The 21,686-nt window shown below is 39.4% G+C and overlaps 1 protein-coding gene across 4 annotated transcripts in view; it reads left to right on the top strand.

The window, feature by feature from the left end:
• Window positions 1-19,958, top strand: part of LOC110389904 (leukemia inhibitory factor receptor-like) — a 90,511-nt gene extending 70,553 nt beyond the window's left edge. For all 4 annotated transcript variants that reach the window (XM_021380967.1, XM_021380966.1, XM_021380968.1 and 1 more), the window contains 10 exons: window positions 1,952-2,117; window positions 2,265-2,335; window positions 2,762-2,975; window positions 5,797-5,976; window positions 7,580-7,681; window positions 9,192-9,359; window positions 10,008-10,169; window positions 11,212-11,305; window positions 11,834-11,912; window positions 12,582-19,958. In XM_021380967.1, coding sequence (XP_021236642.1) covers window positions 1,952-2,117; window positions 2,265-2,335; window positions 2,762-2,975; window positions 5,797-5,976; window positions 7,580-7,681; window positions 9,192-9,359; window positions 10,008-10,169; window positions 11,212-11,305; window positions 11,834-11,912; window positions 12,582-13,220 — 1,875 coding nt within the window. In that variant the 3' untranslated portion in view covers window positions 13,221-19,958. The remainder of the gene's footprint in view (window positions 1-1,951; window positions 2,118-2,264; window positions 2,336-2,761; window positions 2,976-5,796; window positions 5,977-7,579; window positions 7,682-9,191; window positions 9,360-10,007; window positions 10,170-11,211; window positions 11,306-11,833; window positions 11,913-12,581) is intronic.

Genomic DNA, 21,686 nt, shown 5'->3' with positions numbered 1-21,686 from the left:
GTTCAGCTGGCCTCAGGTTTACCTCCAAGTTCTGTGATAGCGTGTTTAGATGGAGAATCTCTGACCAGCTCAGGCAGACAGATGCTGAATTACCTAGCCTTGGTGTAAAGAGCCTAAATTTACATTGTGAGCACATTAACCTCCCACGCTGCTTTTTATCAATGCTTGTTCCTCAGGTTGTTTGTAGCAAGGATATTCTCTTACCCAATTGCATTTAGTAGCACAGCCTTGTACAAAATCACAAGCCACAAAAGTGAAGCAGCTGACAGTGAACATACTAATTTTATGTATGTTCTCTTAAATAATAGGGTAGTAGTAAATTCATGCTCATTTTTAAAATACTTTCAAAGCATTTATGGACTGTGGAAGCCTTAAGCTTTTCTATATTCTCTGTAGTGATGTGTTAAGTAGTACTTGGATACTAAGGACTGCAGAGAAAATCAGATGCCTTGGGAATTAGAGGAATTAACTGGCTTTTAGATGTAAATAAAAGCTCTGATCAATGAGCTGTATTGCATTTTGGTGTTGTAGTTATAGATATCCTCACCCACAGCTGCCTGCTTTTTCTGCTCCCAGCAGTAACTGCTTCTGCAGCAGTCAGGAGTGAAAACAAACGTCTGAGCATCACCCAACCCCAGCTCAGTTTAAAATGCCAAAAAGTAGTTTTGGACAGTTCTGTCTAGCCTGAATTACACTGTTTGAAGCCTGGAGCATGTAATTGCTTGTGAACGCTGCTACTGGGTCAGTAATCTGGGGCAGTGGAGGATGATAAAGTCATACACTGCCACAGCAGTTTGCTTCGCTGCACCTGTATCAGAGCCCTCCATTACAGATATTTTGAAACACAGTGCACAGCTTGATAGAAGCTCTTACAGCATTGTTACATTGTCTTTGGTTGCTCAATAAAAAACCTCCAAGAGTTCTCTGTAATAAAAAAGTAGCTGTGAATTTGTTATGGGTATTTACATGGCATTTTGAGGATGTTTTCAGAAGCTTTTCCATCCATAGGAGAGATTGTTGGCATTTTTATATTTTTCAAGTTGTTGTTCGGCTTTAGAAATGCACAATTACTTGCAGCTTACAAGTCACTTGAAGTCCAGTTTTGGCAGCTGCAATGCACATGTGTTATAATTAGATTCAGTAAAGCACACTCCCAGGCCTAGGTTTTTTTTTTTTTTAAGTAGTCGTGAAACAGAAATACTCTATAGACTTGTCCCATTTTAAGAATAACAGGAGAGGCTAGTGCTGTAGTAAGAACTGTGAACAGAAGTCACTTGGGTTTTACTTGGATACTGCCTTTTGAAGGGAAAAGATCTGTCTGGTATGGATGCTGCGTGATAAGCTTCTTGCTCAGATGGACTGTCTTTAGCATGCCTTTATGAATATGTCTTAGGAGAAAGTCCTTTGTCGACCCTGTCTGTTGTGCACGCTCATGGTGGGAGTTCAGATTTTGAATACCAGAGATGAAGCGTTGGCTGAACAAACGCTTTGTTACTCATAGGAGAGAGGGGGAACTAGAGAGGGTTGGTGGAAGCAGCAACAGCCTGCTCTTGCAGGCAGAGCTCATCCTCTTGAAAACTCACACTTTTAGGGAACAATTGCAGCAGAGAGTGTGTATTTTGTATTATTGTGCTCCATATGACTTCATTTTGACAGACCTCTGAATTCGTTTCCTTTGTTTAGGCTGATTGCGTAGGAAATTTGTTTCAATTCTTTTTCAGTGCTCTCCAAGCATAGTTGTGTTCTCACATTGTTTCTTTGTATACTCCTTCTCTCTTTGGGAAGACTGCTTTCATGAGACAAGCGATGGCTATCTAGAACTTGATTGCAGCATTTTTGCCGTCTATATTCTTGGGGGAAAATACCGCCTTTTTTAGATGTTGACTTTCAGCATAAAATACAGGAAAAAATATATATATTTAGCAAGTCAAATTCTATCAATTTTTAACAGCACAATGTCTCCATGCCTGGTGGAAAGTTCTCAACTTACACAACTCAGCTGAACACGTTGCACCCATATACGAAGTACCGGTTCAGGGTGCGCTGTTCAGCTGCTGACCACTTCTGGAGATGGAGTGACTGGAGCAGGACAGAGGAACACACAACACTGGAAGCCCGTAAGTTTATCTGCTTCTTTGATGGTAAAAAGTGGAAGTTGTGAAGCTGCGTACCTTTTAAATTAGCTGTCTAAAAAGCTAACTTTTTGATAGACAATAAATTGTGTACTATGCAACTTGGAAAAATAATCTCTTTCTTTATCTTAGCTCCTGCCAGAGGACCAGATATCTGGAGAGAGAGAAGTCCTTCTGGAAAAAGTCTAAGAATCTTCTGGAAGGTAGATAGGAGACTTAAAGTTTTAACATATAGTGTAATTTAAACATGAAGATCCATTTTTGTACAGATTCATAAGTGAATGAAGTTGATAGTCAGTAAATCAGATTGTTTTTCTTAACTTTTTATGGAACCATCCATTGAATAAAATATTTTTCCCTAAATGGGAATTTACTGAAGTTCTGTAATTTAAACTTACACTGAGAAGCATTTCACTCCAACAATTCAATTTTTAGTAAATCCCAGGTAGAAATGAAAAACTTGGAAACCTTTGTATTAATTTCCAAATTTACAGTTGAATTACTGTCTTTTCTGCCTGGATGTCCTATGCATTCCTCAGACAAGACTGGGAAGCTAGAATCATATTATCCTATGTCTTTAATTTTTTTCCTTCTTTTTTTTTTGTATTGTGTGCTTTGTCTGTTCATAGCCCTTATCCCTTTCTGATGCCAATGGAAAAATTGTATCTCATGAAGTGTCCTGCTACCTGCTAGAGGAATCACTGGAGTATAAAGAAGTCACAGAGCCCTCAAACAGTACTGAGATAAAACTTGGAAGAAATGACTGTGTAATTAGCGTTGTAGCCAAAAATCATGCAGGCTCATCTCCTCCTTCAAGGATAACAAGCGTGGAACTTCCAAGTGGTGAGTGCTCCCAGCACCTTCATAGCATGAGGAATATGTTGGCGAGTTTGATAATTTAAAAAAGAGATGATACATGCTTTGCTTGTTTGCATTTGGTCTTAGTTTCTTTTTCCCAGGCAAATCTACTGCATGGGGGAGGAAAAAAAAGTTGCTGCTTTGCTCTTAGGGTAGTGTCTTTCCACTTAATTACGCTCTCTGCAAAAAAGGAGGGTGATAGTGCGCAGCCTCTCTCACTATCGGTTTTCTGGAGACCTCCCAGGAACAACAAGGATGAAGCTTCAAAGCATTATTGTAGTTCTCTGATGTTTAAGGAGCTCAGTTTCCTTCTGTGTATTCTTTTTGAGATACTGAGATGCGTTACATGCTGAAGCAAATCAGAATAAAGATTTGGAGGTGTTGTGTGCCTTTTTAAGAGAGAAATTGTTGGTTCAGTGCTTCTGAGCTCTGCAGGAGAATATTAATTGGGCTGGCTGGTAAAATGTTGGCATCCTTGTGCTGGGAGCTGGGGTTTGTAAAAAAGGTATGACTTTAGCTTCCCAATTAAAACACTGCCACTCTTGCTGTGGGCTTTTGTAAAGTGAAATAGCTGGGCCAGATAATGATTTTCTGCTCTTAACCCTGAGCCTGTGGAGCAGATGATATCGCATGTGTCTGTTAGAGTCCATGCTTCTCTGCTTGCCAGGAATACTGTGGTCTCCAAAGCCCAAACTTTTGGCTCTGTTAGGTGTTTTGTCCAGAGGATGTACTGCTTCTCCTTCTCCACCCAGAGGGCAGGTACCACAGTCATCCATCTTACAACTCTGGTTCTGATAAGAAAACGCCATCTTCTGCCAGGAAGACACATGCCTTGAATGAGATCTGCATAGAGGGAAAAATGAACTTGTTTCTATGCTAAGGAAAATAATAGCTCCTAATGTTTCTTGTGCTTCTCCAAAGCACCAACACCTAAAATATATTCTTGTTCTGCTTCCTAAAGGGAAAAATAATTGTACAGAACCGCTACATGAATAAAAATGCTTTTCTAGCACTCCTCATGCAGTACCAGAACTAGACTCTAGTTGCTGGGGAGGTCTCTGCAATAGATTTGTGGTGTGGGACAGCTGATGGCAGCTGGAGATTTGAAATCACTTGTAGCTTTCTCTTGGAATGAGCACTTGGATGTCTGAGGTTCCCCTCAGTGTTACCCAACTTGCAATCCTTGAAGGTTTGCACAAGCTGGTGTAGGAATTGTCTGAGTCACTGACTGGAGTCATGAAAGATGACTCATTTAGTGAACTGGATGACATTTCTACCCAAACATCTCTTCTGGCTGCTTCCTGTGTGCAATCTGTAAGTGCTTTTAATGTCCATAAGAGAGCAGTGGCTCTGAGGCTTGAGATCTATTGAGGTTTTGCTGAACCCAAAAACACAAAGAATACTCTGCCTTAATTAATTTGTCGCTGTCTCTGAATAGTGCTGTACAGTGTTCAAGGCACATCATCTGGCTGTTACAGATTCCTCTTCTACAGCAGAGCTATAGTACTGGTAGTTGTTTCTACTGCTGTAGATTGCAGCTATAAATACATCAAAATGAGCAACACTGCCATGGGTGAAACTCTAGTCTTCTGGCTCAGGAAATAATATTGAATGTGGTGTATTTAAGCATTTTAGAAGGTATATGCTCACTGTAAAAATAGGAAATTTTCATGTCAATAGGAAAAGTAAAGCAGTCTAATTAAAAATATGCTTTTCCAGCATCACAGAAGAGTGATTTCACTGGATGCATAGTAGTTTTTTAGGGAAAAATATTACGACACTTCTGGAGTTGATTTGTCTTTGTTTAACCATATGTGTCTTTTCTGCCATGAGCAAGCTAGAAAATGATTGCACGTTTAGCTATATGTTAAAATTTTTTAGAGCTAAGCAGTCCTTCATCATTCACAGCATGTCTGTGAGAGTGAAGTTTTCACAACACTGCTTTTTAAAAACTGGCTTTGCCCTTCAACCTTCCATGGTTTATGGATTTAATGACATGAAATAATAGACTCAATAGGGAACCTAAATGAGAACACTGAATAAAAAACTCAAACTCTGAGATTGTTTTTGAAGATCAATTGTGGGGCCACAGCTGTTGTGATGGCCTTTGGAAAACATCTCTTAGCTCTGCAGGATCCCATCTGAGGGCCAGGGAGGGAAGCAGGAATCAGAAGTCATTCTCGGATCTGACTGGTTTAGAGGTATCCAAACCTTTAAAAATCAGAAACAAAAAAATAAACAAAAGGCATAGCAGGTGGGGTTTTTTTTTGTTTGTTTCTTTTTTTTTAATTTATTTACCCTTGGTAGACTGGAATCTCTGTAAAGTTCACCAGGGACTCAACTTTTTCTGTTGATTCTCAGTGCAAAATAAATGTCTGTGGTCAGGCGAGTGACAGCAAAACACTGACAGAAACACAAAGCAAACTGTTAGCTGAAATAACAGCAGGAATTTATAGCTGCAGGCTTCTGCCAAATTGGTGTCAAGTCAGATTTGAACCTGCCATCTGCTGTAAATCCTTACCTTGAAGAAGTGCTTTTTTTGCCAGTCCTGAGCTGCAGTACTTCTCATCATCATACTTAAGACTGGCTGTGGGATTTGCTGCAGGCTACATCTGATTTCCAGCACTTCAGAAAGCATAGTTGAGTGTGCTGCTTTGAATTTCACAGTACCAGGAGCGCACTTCTCGTTGTTAGAAATGACTGCAGTTTATAAAACCTTTGTGCGGCGGCTGGAAGGCTTTCTTTCAGCTTTGACTACAGATAAGTGTCTGGTCTCTGATGGATTTTTTTGTCATCTTTGTTGCAGACAATGTCAAAACAGATCGAGCCGTGGCAATGGGGAATGGAATTTATATTTCTTGGAATTCTTACCCCAACATGACCTGTGGCTATATAGTAAAATGGTGTCATTCATCTGGGTCTGAACCCTGCAGTGTGGACTGGCAGAAATTTCCTTCAAATACAACAGATGCAGTGATAAAATCTGGTAAGTCAGAAATCAGTATTTGAGTCCTTCTGCGTAGCAAGCGAAGTGAGAGCAGTACCTGTGCTGTGGACCAAAGATTGTTGCTCTGTGCTTGCGTATACAGATGAACTTCTTGGCATTGCATTTTTTTATAATTTGTTATGCAGCCTAACCAAGTCCAAATACTAGTCATCACTGAACTATTATCATAATGCATTTATTAACTATTTTGAAATTACCTTTTCTAGCTACACCCAAAAACTTCCTATTACAGTATAACACATAATAGTTAGTCTAGGGCTTAGGGGTTTATTTGGATTCTAAGCATAAAAAGCACTGTGCAGGATGGGGGGAAGACTAATGCATTGTTTTTATATTAGGCAGATATTTTTTAAGTGTGACCTCCATGTGTTAGATCACTTTCAGCAGTTGAAATTCCCTGGAATGAGGTGAATTCCAGGTCTCTAGTTGCTGGTGGGCAGATCAGGAAATGAGTCTCAGCTGTGGTGGGACTAGTAGGAGCAGAAAAGAAAAGAGAGGACTCAAGAAAGATGTAGGTTTTTCCTCTGCTCCTTGTAAATATGTATATTTACTTTATAGAAGAGTTAGCTATATAAAGCTCCCATTGGAGAAAACAGTTTGAAACTGTGTACATAGAAAAGTTGTGGTGAGTTTGAATTTTGGTTGGTGAGCAGTATGCTTTTCTACTTGTAGTTACAATGCTGTGTCCATGTTATTTTTGCTTGTGCTGGCTAGCTCTTGCTTTTTCTAAGCAGACAATACTCTGTCTGTCCTAAATGCACTGCTCAACTCCTGCGCTTTTTCCTGGGATGGTTTTTGAAGTGTGCTGTTAGAGTTTCCAGGCTGTGGAGGCTGGGCTGAAGCTGCCATATTTACCTCTGTGTTTGGTCCTTCCAGAAGAGTCTCTCCATCTGGACCTGAACTCCTGCAAAACCCACTTGACTTCTGTGGTGATCCACAGTGGCTGCTTGTTTAGGAAAAGATTGATGGAAGTTCAGCTTGAAAATACTGACTTGCAGAAATCACGGGAAGTTGTAGATTATGTATACAGTGTAGTATTAAACATGTATGCAGTCATCAAAGACATACAAAGCAGGAATTTGATGACTGTCCGGGTTTCACAGGGTTATTTCAGACCTGGAGTTCATTGCTGAAGTGCTTCAGTGTCACTTTTGAGAGTCCTCTGAATTTCCTTTGCACTATTGCTGCAGTAAGTCTGTGCATTTCAGAATACATTTTTGTTTCCAAAGAAGAGGCAGGATCTACATGGCTGCTGTGGGAGGAAAGTAAAGGGATTGTTTCGGTAACTTCGGATTGTGTTTCCTTGTGGAAAGAGCAATTTATGCAATTTGAGTAGCTATTTTGAATCTGTTTGTTTAGAAACAAAATTTCTCCAAGAGCTAGATTGGCTTACTGCTCCTAAACTGTGACTATCAGTCCCTCTTTAATAGGAGTTGCAAACAGAGGTAGTGTTTGTATCTAATACTGCAGACTAAGGCTGTCATTTTTAAAATAAGTATTTTTATAAGCATGTACCTTGTGAAAGTTAGAAGCATCAGTCTTTGTAAGTGACTCCTTCTCACTAGTAGGTTTTCTCTTGCAGCTCTATTCAGACCTGGTGTGAGATACAACTTTTCACTATACGGCTGCAAATCCAGTGGATATCAGTTATTGAAAAACATAACTGGGTATACAAAAGAGCTGCGTAAGTGTACTTTATCATTCAGGACCTTTGCAAAGTGAGTTTGAACTGTGTCTGCTTTTAGCTCAGTGTTGGCAGAAGATTGAGACTAGAATCGTCATACAGTGCTACTGACTTCAGCTTGTTCTCTGTATGTAATATATTTCTTGATCCACTCCAGTTCTCAGCATGCAACAACTCCAGCTTGTATTGTGGCATAGGGTTTGCCACCACAGAGTAGAAGTTTGCTTTATAGACAGTGGTCTTCACAGTTGAAGGCACAGTTAGAGTGTAACCTCAGTGATGTGGTCCCTTCTGAAGGAGAGGAGACAACTTGTCATGTCAAAGCAAACTTCTGAGAACTGGGTTCCTTGGCTACTGTCATCATGACTTCCCTGTCATACTGGGTTCACTCGTTTCAACTTGCTGGGGTGTGGACCAAGACCGAGCTTACTTGCTTGGGAATGCACTGGTGGCTGAATGCCTTCTGCTCCCAAGAGCCTGAACTTGTCTTTGCTTTTTACAATCACAGCTCCTGTGTGAAATGTAACTACAGCACCCATTTTGCTTTGAAGTTTAGTGTGTTTTCTCCTGGAAGAGTTTGCTTGGAAAACTGAGCTGCTGAACTAATCTAATCCCTTCGAAAAACTATTGTTTATTTCATGGCTAAAGTTGAAGGTGAAATTGAGAAATTTTTACCAGAAACTCAGCTTTCACCCATATGCATTTCTGTAAAAATACTGAACTCAGTCTCCCAGAAGGTTTTTCAGTGTGCATTCTCAGCAGAATTGGAAACTTCCAAGATAAAAAGATAAAAGCACTGGGTATAAAAATACATTGGGCATGGGAAAATAAGTGTATTCTTTTTGCTTAAGATCATAGGTTTATTCTAAATATCAAATTTGCCTTTGGACAGGTAATCATCAAGACAAAATAGTGCATTCTCAAACATGAGTTCTGCGCTGATAGTAAAAGATCAGCGTCTGGCATCAGGCTGTGTCCTGTTACATGGCCTTACACAACACCTCTTGTAACGTTTTCAGTAGGCTACAGAAATTGCAGTAAGGACTTGTGATGCCTGCTAAGGTTGTTCTTTTAAGCTGAGATAGATTTCCATGATAGCAAGTGAAGTTTGTTTAATTTGAAGACAAGCTATGCAATCACAAAGCTAAAGCCTTTAAAAGCTAAGTAGTTCATACGCTCTGAATGTTTATGTAATCTTTTGGCATTTGTTGTATGAAGAAGGGTATTTATGTGTCTGGGTCTGTAAAAACATTGTCTGAGAAGAGATTTTTCTCTCAGCTGCTGTTTTTAGATAAAGCTGCAGTAATTAATAACAAAGAGACCAATGTACTTGTAACTTTGTAGTGTCACCTGTTCAGGGTTTTCACATGTTTTTGAGAGTGAGGGAAAGATCTTCAGCAAAAAAATGAGTGTGCCAGCCCTGAAATAAAACTGATCCAACACTTGCATGGATTCAGCATTTAACGAGGCTGTTACTGACTATCTTCCTCTTTCATAATTCTCCCTGCAGCTCCAAAACGTGCACCAAATTTTACTGTAGAAGAAACCTCTTCAGATTCGATATTGGTAAAGTGGGAAGATATGCCTATTGAAGATTGTCAGGGGTTTTTAGAAGGATATCGGCTTTCCTTTGCAAAAGGTGAAAAAGATACCTTAAAGCCTAGGCTTTTGGAATCAGGTAAATCTGTAGATCATCATTCCCTTGCTCAAGCTTTTATTTTTTTTCCCCTCGTTTTAATTTCATTTTAAAAAAAAGATATTTTTATCATAGTTCAGTTTCGTTAGTCACTATTACAGTTGGTAGTTGACCCCTGATATGTAACAACGGTATTTGAAATAATCAGCTCTTTGTTTGATTAGCACCATTGGTTTTTAATATAAGGCAAAAGTCAGAGGACACCCAGGTTTGCTGAGTCCACAGAGCTGTGTAGTGACTAAGTGTCAGTGTGACACACTGCTCTGTGTACAGATGTCTTGGGTGGAATAGATATGGGGGAAGTTATGTGGCTATGTTTAATTGGGTATCTACCAGGACCCATATTGCAAACGCATCTCTGTACAGAACTGAGGCCTAACTCACACTGAAAAATGAGGACAAGCACAAGCATAAAAAAACTTAGCAAAATCCTGTGATGTTTGCTCCTGTACAGCCAAGTGCCATGACCAGGATTCTTTGCTTCAGTTTTCCTCAACACAGCCATTCCTCAACACAGACAGCTCCTTGGGTTTAGTAAGCTGACTTAAGGAAAGCCTTGCTAATGCTGAGGGTGTCTCTCTGAATCCTTTTTTACACTGCATGCTTTTCTTTCTTCTTCTAAACAAACAGGGAATCCGGAACTTAAAGTTAAGAATATCACTGACTTAACAAAAAAGTCTTTGAAAATACTTGATCTTCAAGGCAAAACGAGTTACCAGCTAGACCTACAAGCCTACACCGCTGGTGGGCTGAGCCCTCCAAACAGCCTCTATGTGGTGACAAAGGAAGACTGTAAGTTGAATATCCCTATTCATTAACATTAGTTAGCATAGGGGCTGTCCAATGTATGTAAAACTGAGTTTCTCTTTTTTTTTTTTTCCTGGTTCCTTCAGGTAGTTTGTGCCTATTTTTTACTAATTTAGTTGCTTTTTTTTTTTTTAGAACTCAAAATATGATACAGTTCAAAGTGAGAAAAAAAAGTCCTTTCCTATTACAGCTACTTTATAATTCTGGCTAATGTATGCAGAAAAAATAACTTATAAAATGTTACTGTAGAATAGAGTCTTCTTAAGCAGCTTGTTGTTTTTGTCAAGTTTCCCATGATGAATATCTATCTGTTAATACGTGATGGGAAGAAACACATTGTGGAAACATTTACCCGTTTCAGAATTATAAACAGATGCCTCTCTGCTTTTAATTCAGTTTTATCAATCCCCTGACAGAAACAAACCCTGAAAGATAGTTAGAAAAAGAGATTGACTTTGTGGAACAGGAATTTTTTTAAAAATGTCATGTGAAAGGAAGACTAAACACTGGGGTGCAACAAAAATATGTGAAAAATCAAATGTAAGGCACTTCACATTAACAGAGAAAGGCAGTGGGAATGTATCAGAGAGCAACCCTGGGAATTAGAAGCATCGTAATCCATATAAAAGGCAGTGCAGCTTGTGCAGTGTTGCTGGCCTTTAAGAGCCATTACCAGAGATTTAGCCAGCTCAAGTAACCCGAAAGTGCTATTCCAGTGCCTATTGAGAACAGAAATCGCTGTGGCAATCAGTCTTGTATTGCACATTTGCAATTAAGCAATCAGAGAGAAATAAGAAGCTGATTTCTATAGCTGTCACTGTATAAGCTCTGTGTATGGATGGACTTTCAGTCTTCCAGAAAAGATGAAGTTTATGGCATAGGTCATTGTTTACGGGCCACTGTTAGCTGAGTTTCTGCTTAGGTGAGATAGACTCTATTCTGTGAGACTGTTAGAAAAGGCATAAAGCATGCTGGAAACATTGGATATCTTTAATACCTTTTCTTTTTTTTTTTTTTTGTCCCCCAGCTGTAGGACTAATCATTGCAATTCTCATCCCTGTGGCAGTGGTTGTTCTGCTTGGAGTGCTGGCAAGCATCTTTTGCTATAGAAAAAGGGAATGGTAAATATCTGTGTTCAGTTCTGAACTTTTCCTGGATGTGTTTGCTTTAGCACCAGTGCTTTTGATGATCTGAGTAATTCCTTGTTTTCTGCCAAGGCCCAAATACATTAGTGGGCTTTTTCAGATTTTTGTGTAAAAGCAGATGGCAAAAAAAATGTTTTAGAAGGTGAGGAAGAAATTGAGTTGGCAATAAATGAGAATTAGGAGTGCAACAAGATTTTACAGGAGCCTGTCTCCCAATGAGCTCTGTCTACAAATAGTTTTCCAAAGCGTAATTTGTGAGCTATCCACAAACACCCAGGTAGACATCCCATCTTCAACTTCTCATAAACATGGCATTCCCTCATAAAACAGAATGGTGTGCTGTTATTTCCGTTAAATACTCAGGGAAAGTATAACACACTGAATCTTTATACCTGATGTCTTCAGTATTCTGAACTAAAGTGAAATGTTCTGACCCGTTCAGTGTATTGGCAATCTGTTTCAGGGCTTGGTAACTATAAAAAGTTCTTTCTCTCCTCTTTAAAGGATTAAAGAAACATTTTATCCAGAGATCCCAAATCCGGAGAACAGTAAGGCACTGCAGTTTCAGAAGAACATCTGTGAGGTAACATTTATTTTAAATCTAGCAATTTAAACTTCTAGAAGACATTGTGAGCAAATGAGTCTTCTGCAGGCTTTGAGTCTTCTACTCCAGTTGTAAAATAACGCTGTTGCAAAGGGGAACATGACAAGATGCTGTGTAACTTTTGTCAAACTACATCTGAAACTGTAATGTTGATGTAGTTACTGACAAAGTTTGAACTAGGAAAGAGCTGATGCAATTCTGTCCTGCTGCACTAGTAGTGAGTCTTAGTAGATGGATATGTTACTCCCAGTTAGTTATTGTCTTTGTCGTAGTGTTAGGGGAAGTAGAAAGTATGGTAAGGTATAGTGGGCACCATAACTGGAACTGAGTGTAACATTTACATAATCTTCTGGAATGGATTGTAAAAAGCTGCAATTTGGGAAAACAGTTCTCAAACACTTAGTGCAAGATTTGGGGTCTCTTTAAGTTGGCTGAAATAGTTTTAACATGAACGGGAATGTGTGATGAGCCAGAAAATAAAAATCAAACCATTTATTTATTTATTTATTTATTTATTTATTGCACTAATGGCAGTGGAATGAGTGCAAGCCACAAGCCAGCATGCAGATTTAATTTGAACAACCTGTTACTCTCAGGATGACCAGGTCTTTTAGCTTAAGCTCTCTGCCTTCTCCTTTTTTACTTCAGGGCAATAAGTCACTTAAAACACTGGAAATGAATCCCTGTACCCCAAATAGTGTTGAAGTGGTGGAAACACAGTCTGCAGCTCCCAAAATCGAAGACACTGAGATGATGTCCCCAGCAGCAGACACCATTGTGCCTGAAGATGGATCTGACTCGGAAACAGAAAACCACGTGGTTGTGTCCTACTGCCCCCCTATCATTGAAGAGGAAATCTCAAATCCCCCTATGGATGAACCTGTGGGGTTATCTCAGGTGGTTTACATTGACATCCAGTCTATGTATCAGCCTCAAATTAGACCAGAGGAGGAGTCAGAAATAGACTTAGTGACTACTGCAGGCTATAAGCCACAAATGCAGCTGCCTGTCAGTGCTCTGAAAATAGAAAGTCGCTCACCTGCCGAGGAAGAATCAGATAAAACCGCAGGTTACAGACCTCAAGCAAACACAAATGCCTGGAACATGGACACTCCAGACTCTCCCGGATCAGTTGAAAGCAACAATGAAAATGCATCTTTTGGGAGCCCATGCTCCATTAATTCCCGACAGTTTCTGCTTCCCCCAAAAGATGATGAAGACTCTCCCAAGCCCAGTAACACAGGGTGGTCTTTCACACACTTTTTTCAGAACAAGCCAAATGATTAACAGTGAGTCGTCATTGCACCCGCCTTCTAAATAAGCTCTTATTCCTGATGTTGTAAAGAAAGGAGGAGAAAAAGTGCAAAAAGCATGCATTATTCTTGGAGACAGTCAGCAGAAGTTCTAGTAGGCTGAATGTTACCATGTTTAAGTTAGTGGAAGTGTTGTTGTTCCATTTTAATAGAGGCTGAGGCCAAAATTATAGCAATTTAGTTATTACTGTAGTAAAATATATTGGATATAAGTGGTATTGAGTTTAGATCTCCTGAAAAATATAGTCAAAGAACTCTGCCTACCTTCACATAGTGTTCCAAGGCTAATATGATCTCATACAACTCATAACTTGGAAAGATTGCTTTGCTTTGTTGTAGTTGTTCTCAACCATGTATACCCAAACGATATAGTCCCAACAGGTTTGCTCACTTGAAGTTTTCATTTATTGAAAACTTCAGCCTAATGTTTGATAAGGATATGGTTGGAAACTCTTGAGATCTTTTACTTAGTGACAAACTAACAACAAATCAAAGTTCTACTTTCCTCCCATATGAAATGGTATTGTCACTGTTTAACACTTTTGAAGCAATGGCCATTCAAATCTGTTGCTTTTTAACTAGACACTAGTTTCTGTACCTACTGTACAATGTTTATTCAATGTTTGACTCAGGGGTTCAAACTGGGGAAAAAAAGTGTAACACTGATTTAAACCTCAGCAAGAACTGCATAAAGTTTAAAACTTAAAACACAACCTTAGAATACTCTATACTTTTTCTATCCTTTGGTTAAGGAGTTAATATTCTTGATGTATTGCACTAATGCATTTTGTATTTTATCATTTGAGCTCCAGATCTTCTGCCTCAAAGTCATACAATATTCCATTCCCCCACAGTATTCAGGAGTCTTTGCATTATGCAGTAATGTAAGCCATGGGGAAATCTCTGACCACTAACACTAGTTGTCTAAGCCATTTGGCACCAGAAATCAGATGTAGTACTACAGCTCTGTGAGAACAAATTGCTCTTTGGATGGTCTTCATTAAGTTAGCTTTGCTTCCTGCTGCCTGGCTGTTCTCCACGTTGTCTACCCAAAAGGACCTTTTTCCTACAAATCCTATTGAGGAGTGAAAAGGGGGATTTCTGCAGTGGCAGAAACCTAATGTAATGAGGTTTTAAGGCCACTAATTCTACCTCTCCTTTACCAGACATGTGATGCAAAGATATCTTAAATGATGTAAATTTATATGCTTAAAGAAGTGTTCAGAACAATCATCTTTGATTTTTTTTCATGTATGCATCTGTAGGCAACTGTAATTGTAATATTTCACTGTGTAAATTTCCAACTGTAACACACTGAGTTTCACTAGCTTACAAGACAAAGTGCTCTCTAACTTTCCTGTTCCATTTTGTGAAACACAGTGAAGAGAGGTCAAATCTTTAAGTGCTTGATCAAAAAGGGCCTCCATAAAGTTCTAACCAAATCTTTGTGTAGATTTCAATTTCCTGAACTAGCTTGTGGCATTTGAAATAAATAAGATGGATGAGTGGGTTTCGAACTGAGATTTCAAACAGGTAAGGAGGCTGAATTGACTAAGTTGCTAGCTGTAATGGTGTGAGAACAGACCAGAAGGGTGGCTAAGCTTAGCAGATGTTTGGTCTACAGAACCATATGATCTGGCCGTCAAAATAAAACCAAGCATTAGGTTAAACCTAGTCACTGCAATGGGTGCTGCAGTTTCAGATACTGACATGTCTCTGCCATCTCCATGGAATGAAAACACAGAGGGATTTCAAAACTGGCAGAACACTAAAGGCAAAACGCTAAGTAGCTTCCAGATTATCATCACTAATAACTGTGTGTGCCTACTTAAAGAGTGAAATGTAAACACAGTAAATTTAGATATGTTTGCAGGCCTGACAGAATGCACGGTCTGTCTGAAGAATGGAAAGTGCAGATAAGATTCTGCTCTAGAGGATGAATTTTGGATTGAACAGAGCTTCAAATGTAAGTAAGGCAGTGCGGATAGCTGGTGTCCATCTGTCACCAGGCATCCCTACAAGAGAAAGTTTCATGCCTAACCTATTACTACTTGTTATTCAGAACACTAAATTAATACATAAAAGGAAGCAGTTCTACTCTTTGTGCTTGATAGCTAGGCAGTGATTATGTTCTAATAGCAGCAATATTTTCTTTCTTTCTATTCCAATGCTCACAATACTTTATTTAAAGCCTCTTTCTTTTCAGTCTGGCAGTTTTGTTTTCTAAATGCATTTATGTTCTAATGAATTTTAGATTGTGCTGACATATGCTTGTAACTGAAAGCAGAAGATATGGGCATGGGGAGTGGTTTGTTTTGTTTTTGTTTAGTGGAACAGTTTCTCGATACAGAGAAGCAATTACTGTTATATGAAGATCCATAGGAAAAAGGAATGCTCCGTAGGGGAACAGCTGATCTCAGAGAATAACAGTGCTTTCTTATGGTTGCATTTTGCAAGAAGCAACGCCAAACTGAAGTCTGGCAGTTTTTAACTTAGCAGACTGGAAGCCAGGGTGACTGCAGAGAGCGCTCAGAGCTCATGAGGGGCAACCTAACACCCTTTGCAGTGCTCTCAAGGAGAACTAATTCAACGCAAGTATCACATATTCAAGTTTTCCTTCATGTTGCTCTTCATTTTCAGTAAAGGCAAAATCATTCTGTATTGCTTTATTTCACAATTATTAGGTAGTAGAGAGTTCCCCAAATGTAGGGTCATCCTTAATGTAATCAAAGCACTCTCATTTAGTTATCCGTTGCTATTTTTAAATTTCTTTTTAACTTTGACTATCTTATTTTATTTGATTTGTACTCTGATTTCCAGGATGTAGGGCAGAAGAGTCCCATTAAGAGCAGTGGCTTACCATATCTTTAATTTTGCATTTGTAGCATTGTAGCAGTGGGGCTTCAGCTGTACACTACCAGTGAGGACTCCTTTCAGATGTCTATCTTAAACCTTCTGCAGCAAATCCAAATACCACATGAGTAGTGAGAGGATATGTGCTTATTTACTAACCATGTGAAGGCCGAAATTATAGCAGTTTAGGGAGGTGTGGGTGTGGAGAGCAGTAAGAATGAATGACAAGGACCATCAGAAAATAGACTTGATTTTTGAGCCCAAGTGATATATTAAACCAATGAAGCATGTTTAAGAAAGTCTTCCATACCAAAAGCACTTTCACAGCATGGTGCTGTTTAGCCTCTAGGTGTATTGATGTTAATTGTAAGACTGAAACTTCAGGCTTCAGAGGGGATCAGAGTCCTTGTACTTGTGCCTTTGGGCTTCCCAGTGAGTCTTTGCAGTCAAATTAGATGTGAGTGGAACCTCTTCCCATTGTTTTTGAAAAATATATTAGGAAACTAGATGTACTGCGTTTTCATTGTTTTCTGAAAGATCTTATTCCTTTACTGAACACCTACTCTAATTCTTTTGACTTTTTGCTTTTCTTTCCTAGAAGAATAGGAAATAAAAAAAAGGGAAAAGAATTCCAGAAGGGTTCTGAGTAGAAAAGCTTTTGTCCAAAGCACTTCACTCCTAACTCAGTGATGCAGTCCTCTGGTTGAATCAATGTCCAGAGATGTAGGGTGCCAGTGTCAAGCTATTTCTTTCTGAAGCAAATCATAAGTGTTGCTGCTTTTTGTTTTGAGCCATGCCTGTCATATGTGACAGTTGGGTTTGGTTTTTGTTATGATTTTTAGTACTGTTCATTTCATGCATGGAATATCGGTCACATCTGATGTAATATCATGCACTCTTCTATTTAACACATTCATTATTTTTGTTGTTCTGACTGACATACAGGAGCATACTTAGGATCTTGATTTTGTGTGTTAAATTTTGGAGTTGTAAATTAGAATGTGATATACCTCACAGAACTACTAGTTAATATTTTCAACAAAATAGTAAGCTAATATTAAAGATGGACAGTGAATTATCTCCCCTGCTATGTGGTGGCTGCAAATGCAGAGTTAGGACCTATTCGTCAATATTTGCTGTTGTTGCTGACTTTGTTATCCATAGTTGCTGCTTTCATGGGTAAGCTGTTTCTCAAAGGAAATCAGTAGCCATGTCATCCATCATGACACAATTGGCAAATGCAACATGTTTCTTCACCTTTGATTTATGAGGGGACCAGAACTTTCCTTTGCTGAGCACAGGGCAGCAGGGCACTCCTGCTCAGCTCAAGTTTCAGGCTGCTCTGAAGGGGCACATTCAAGTTTCTTTTCTCTCCTTCTTTGTTTTTGACAAGTTCAGCAGAATAAAGTTAGAGCTGAAGGCAGTGAGATTCCCTCTTATACTGTCCTCCTGGACACTCAATTGAACATAAATAGTAGCAAAACTGAGGGTAACTGGATTTGTTGGAGGGAGAAGGTTTTTGAATATCACTATTAAAAGGCAATGAGAAATTGTATCCTCTATTTTTAGACAATAATTTCTTTGTAAACAGAATATTTGTATCTAAAAGCAGATAAAAATACAGTAAAAGAATTTGAAATATGCAGGAAAAGACATAATGTTTCAAGAATCAAGTTGCTAACAAGGCTCTGTACCGTAAACCTATCAAGAACTTCCCATGTAAACAGCATTCTCTGTGCTGCCGCAGGCTTTGATGAAGACATCAAATCAAATGGCATCAGTATTTTTAACACTAAGTAAGGTCCTAACTCTGTGCAAATATGTGATAGCAGTGTTATGTACCTAGGTGTGTATTGGCTTACAATTCCCAAAGCATGGTTTTTCAGAGCCCTGTACTGGAGTATATGCCTTAGGAGGTGCAGTTTCTTGTAGGGGAAATGGCTGCCATCCGCACTCCTCCCAGCATCCTACACAGAGTTCGTGCTGTCATGCATTTAGCAGTGACCTGTGTGACTGATGTTTAGAGATGCTGTCAGCACATCTACAGATTTGTTGTTGGATTCTTCTTTGATTCGTCATTAGCAAGCCTGGGAGCACATTCTCTGACCCCAAATGTCGCCTACAGAGATCAAGGAACATTGGAGTGTTTAAAAACTCATTTCCTCGGGCCTCTCTTAAGTTTTTAAATATCTTCTTAGAAGCTGGAAAACAGTTTCTTCCATAACAGTTTTCTTTCCCCTCCTCCATCATTTATATAACTCTGGATTTTCCCCAGTGTTTCTATAATAGACAGTGTTTATTTCCTTTTTGCGCATTATGCAAACAAACCTCAAATGATATTGGCAGGGTTTTCTGTAACTTTACAAGTTGCCCCAGTGTGCATAATAATGCTCTTTTTTCCCCACAGAAATGTCTATCAACTTCTCTCACTTTTTCAACAGAAAAGTCTCCAGAAAGTATTTGTGGGCTGAGCTTCACCAGGAAGCTCAGCAGGTGAGCCGGTCAGTGAGCAGGGTGCTGCAAGGGGTGGAGTCTCACTGTCTCCTTTTGTCTGGGTGATGCCATGGTGAGCAAGAGCAATTGGCATCCTCATCTTTTACTGTGTTGCCTAACAGCACCTCTAGGGAGGATTTTGAACAGTCCCAAATCTGCTCTTCGACTGGTGTTAGCAGAAAGCAGGCTGCTGACAAAGTAGATGCACAGCTTCCATGAGCACCCTGCCAGCCACACATTTCAATAACTTTGCAACTCATTTGGTTTAATGTGCAAATTGTAGTGCCCAGAGAGTAAAGCTTAACCAGAGACTACATAAAAAATTGAATGTTTTCATTTTCCTTATTTGGGCTGAGAAAAATTCAAAAAGCTCAAACTGGGCAAAGTAAAATAGAATCTGGTAAAATCTCACACCTTTTAGTAGAAATACAAATACAAAACAATCCTCAAACTTCCCCATGGCAGTGTTTCCTCCATGTGATTTAAAGTGGCTTAGGGTGAACAATACTGTAAGCTTTGTAGCCTGTCAGATGGCCAAAAAAGAAGATAACTCTCATCTGAAACCCTACCTGACCGTAGTGGTAGTTTGAACTTTGGTCCAGCTGTGGCACACAAAGCAGCAGAACTGATGGAGTCATGCAAGTCACCCAAAAAACTGTTGTAATCTAATGCTGTAACTTTTAAAATACATACTGTGAACAGGCTCAGTGGTTCAATGTTTCGGGTTTTTTTTTTAGCTCTTTTTATACAGTCTTTTTTTAGCAAAAATGATTTTTTTAGAGATGGTTTTGTGTTCTATTTTTACAAATATTTTAATGGACTTTTGTTAAATAGTAGTGAAAATATTGTTTGCCAATTTGAAATGTTCACCTATAGAAATTAGTCCTGAGAATAAATGAATAAATCATGCTGTCAAAACAGTCATCCTAATGCACTAAACCTAACCAGTCATTTAACATAGTTCTGTTGTTGAATGATGCCGAAGTTTTCCAGCTTCCAAATCTGTTACTCAAAAAAGATTTTCACAATTTAAACAAAATAATCATACAGCACTTTAGAGAAGTATACCAAGTAAAATAGTGATTCAACAGTGTGTATCAACAAGAAAATTTATTAGCTTAGCAATTAAACAAATGCATGCTTGAAGATGGAAGCATGGGATCACGATGCGGAAAAAATATTCCAGGGGGCTAGATGACATGTGAGACTAACCTAAGACACCAACTTTGCAAATGTTTTAGAACTAGTTTGCTTGGCTGTTGTAATTCCTGTTGTATTGCTTGTGTGTCTACAAATATGCATGTATTTAACAATTTTACCATAGTATTGCCATGGAATTTAATAAATATATTTTCTTACGCTCTTACATGTTTTGATATTCCTTGCTTGCATGTTTATTTTTAAGTAAGAGTTAAATTCTGCTCATGCTCCAGTGTAAACAGAGTTATTTTAACTTTGTGCCAGAATAAATAACCTCAGGATCTGGCAAGCAGCGCCTTGGCTTCGTGATGGCAGAGTAATGCAACTCTCTGAGCAGCTTCTTCTAAGCACAGTGTTTCATTGCATGTATGTACAGTGTACACTGAAGCTCTTCTGGTTCATGTCATGCAGTGTGAAGAGAAGAAGCGGGCCACTTCCCTTACCTGTGCCTTCCTCAGCATGTGGCTCTAACCAGGGACTGATGTGTGATTTCAAAGCTGAGGGCTTGTAGAGATGAGGAGATGGAGCTCCCTCTAATGAATGGCTCTGTGTGGTGGGCATCTCTATTCCAGGACGCAGGATGTAGTGGCAGGAGGAAGTGGTCAAGAATGTGCACCGTGGGGTTGGTTTCGGTGATGTAGGACACATTCTCAAGATCTAGTGGAATTGAGATGATCAGCTTCTATTGTAGCTGCAACATGGGCCTTATGTTTGAAGATATTTATGCCACAACACTTACTTATTCTTCTAACAACAGTCAAGGAATTTTGTATCTCATCTAGGCTTATAAGGAGTGGTTTAGGGAACAGATTGTTTAGCCTGGAGAAGAGGAGGCACAGGGGAGACCTTATCACTCTCTACAACTACCTGAAGGGAGGCTGTGGCAAGGTTGGAGTCAGCCTCTTCTCTGGTGTAACTACCAATAGGACTAGAGGGAATGGCCTCAAGTTACATCAGGGAAGTTCAGGTTGGATGTTAGGAAAATTTTTTTCTCTGAAAGAGTGGTCAGAGGCTGGAATGAACTACCCACGGAGATGGTTGAGTCACTGTCTCTGGAGGTGTTCAAGAAATGTTTAGATATTGTAGTAAGTGACACGGTTTAGTGGACAATATTGATGGTAGGTGGATGGTTGAACTGGATGATCTTGCAGGTCTTTTCCAGCCTTGGTGATTCTATGATTCTGTGATCTAACCACAGCACCTGAACCAGTGAGTGACCTGCTGGCCTACTATTGTGCGGACAGACAAGTGCCATAACACAGCACATCATGTACAAAGGTTGCAGACTAGCTATCCTGGTGATCTCTACCACTGCAGTGACAATATACAAGATCAGCTGAGAGCATGGGCTCTTGAAGGTGGAAGGTAGTCTCTGACATCCCCATAGCACCAGCCCTGCTCCACTACTTGAAGCTCTGATGAGGCAAACATGTCAGTAGTGCACCTTGCCTTGCATATAGCAAATCCTCTCATTGCAAGGATTCACCTTTGGATATGTGTTTGTTTTCTAGTCACTAAGTCTGTGCAGAAATCGGTTAATAACAGCACCTTTTTGAGCTGCATTTACAACATACAGTAACTATGGAGAAAATACCTCAAGCTAGTTGTGATCTGGAGCTTTTTATTCTGAGTGCATTTGATAACTGGGAACTATTAATGCAGGCACTTTTAAAAATGGTTTAAAATCACAAAGCCAAGAGGAGTATGAGTTTCAAGTAGTGTTAGGGCCTTCTGAACAATATAAGTTGTACTGCAACAGTAGCCTGACCAAGTTCAAAGGTTGGGTAGTGATGGAGGATGGGATGGTCTGTTCTTCACCATGAGGACATGGGCACAGAGAGGGCTTCAATCTGTCAGTGTTTCCTGGCCTCGTATCTGCATGCATCATTTTCTG

The sequence above is a fragment of the Numida meleagris genome, chromosome Z (genome assembly GCF_002078875.1).
Source record: "Numida meleagris isolate 19003 breed g44 Domestic line chromosome Z, NumMel1.0, whole genome shotgun sequence".
NCBI classification, from domain to species: Eukaryota; Metazoa; Chordata; class Aves; order Galliformes; family Numididae; genus Numida; species Numida meleagris.
Note: the sequence above shows the minus strand (reverse complement) of the source record. Positions and strands in the feature narration are given on the sequence as shown.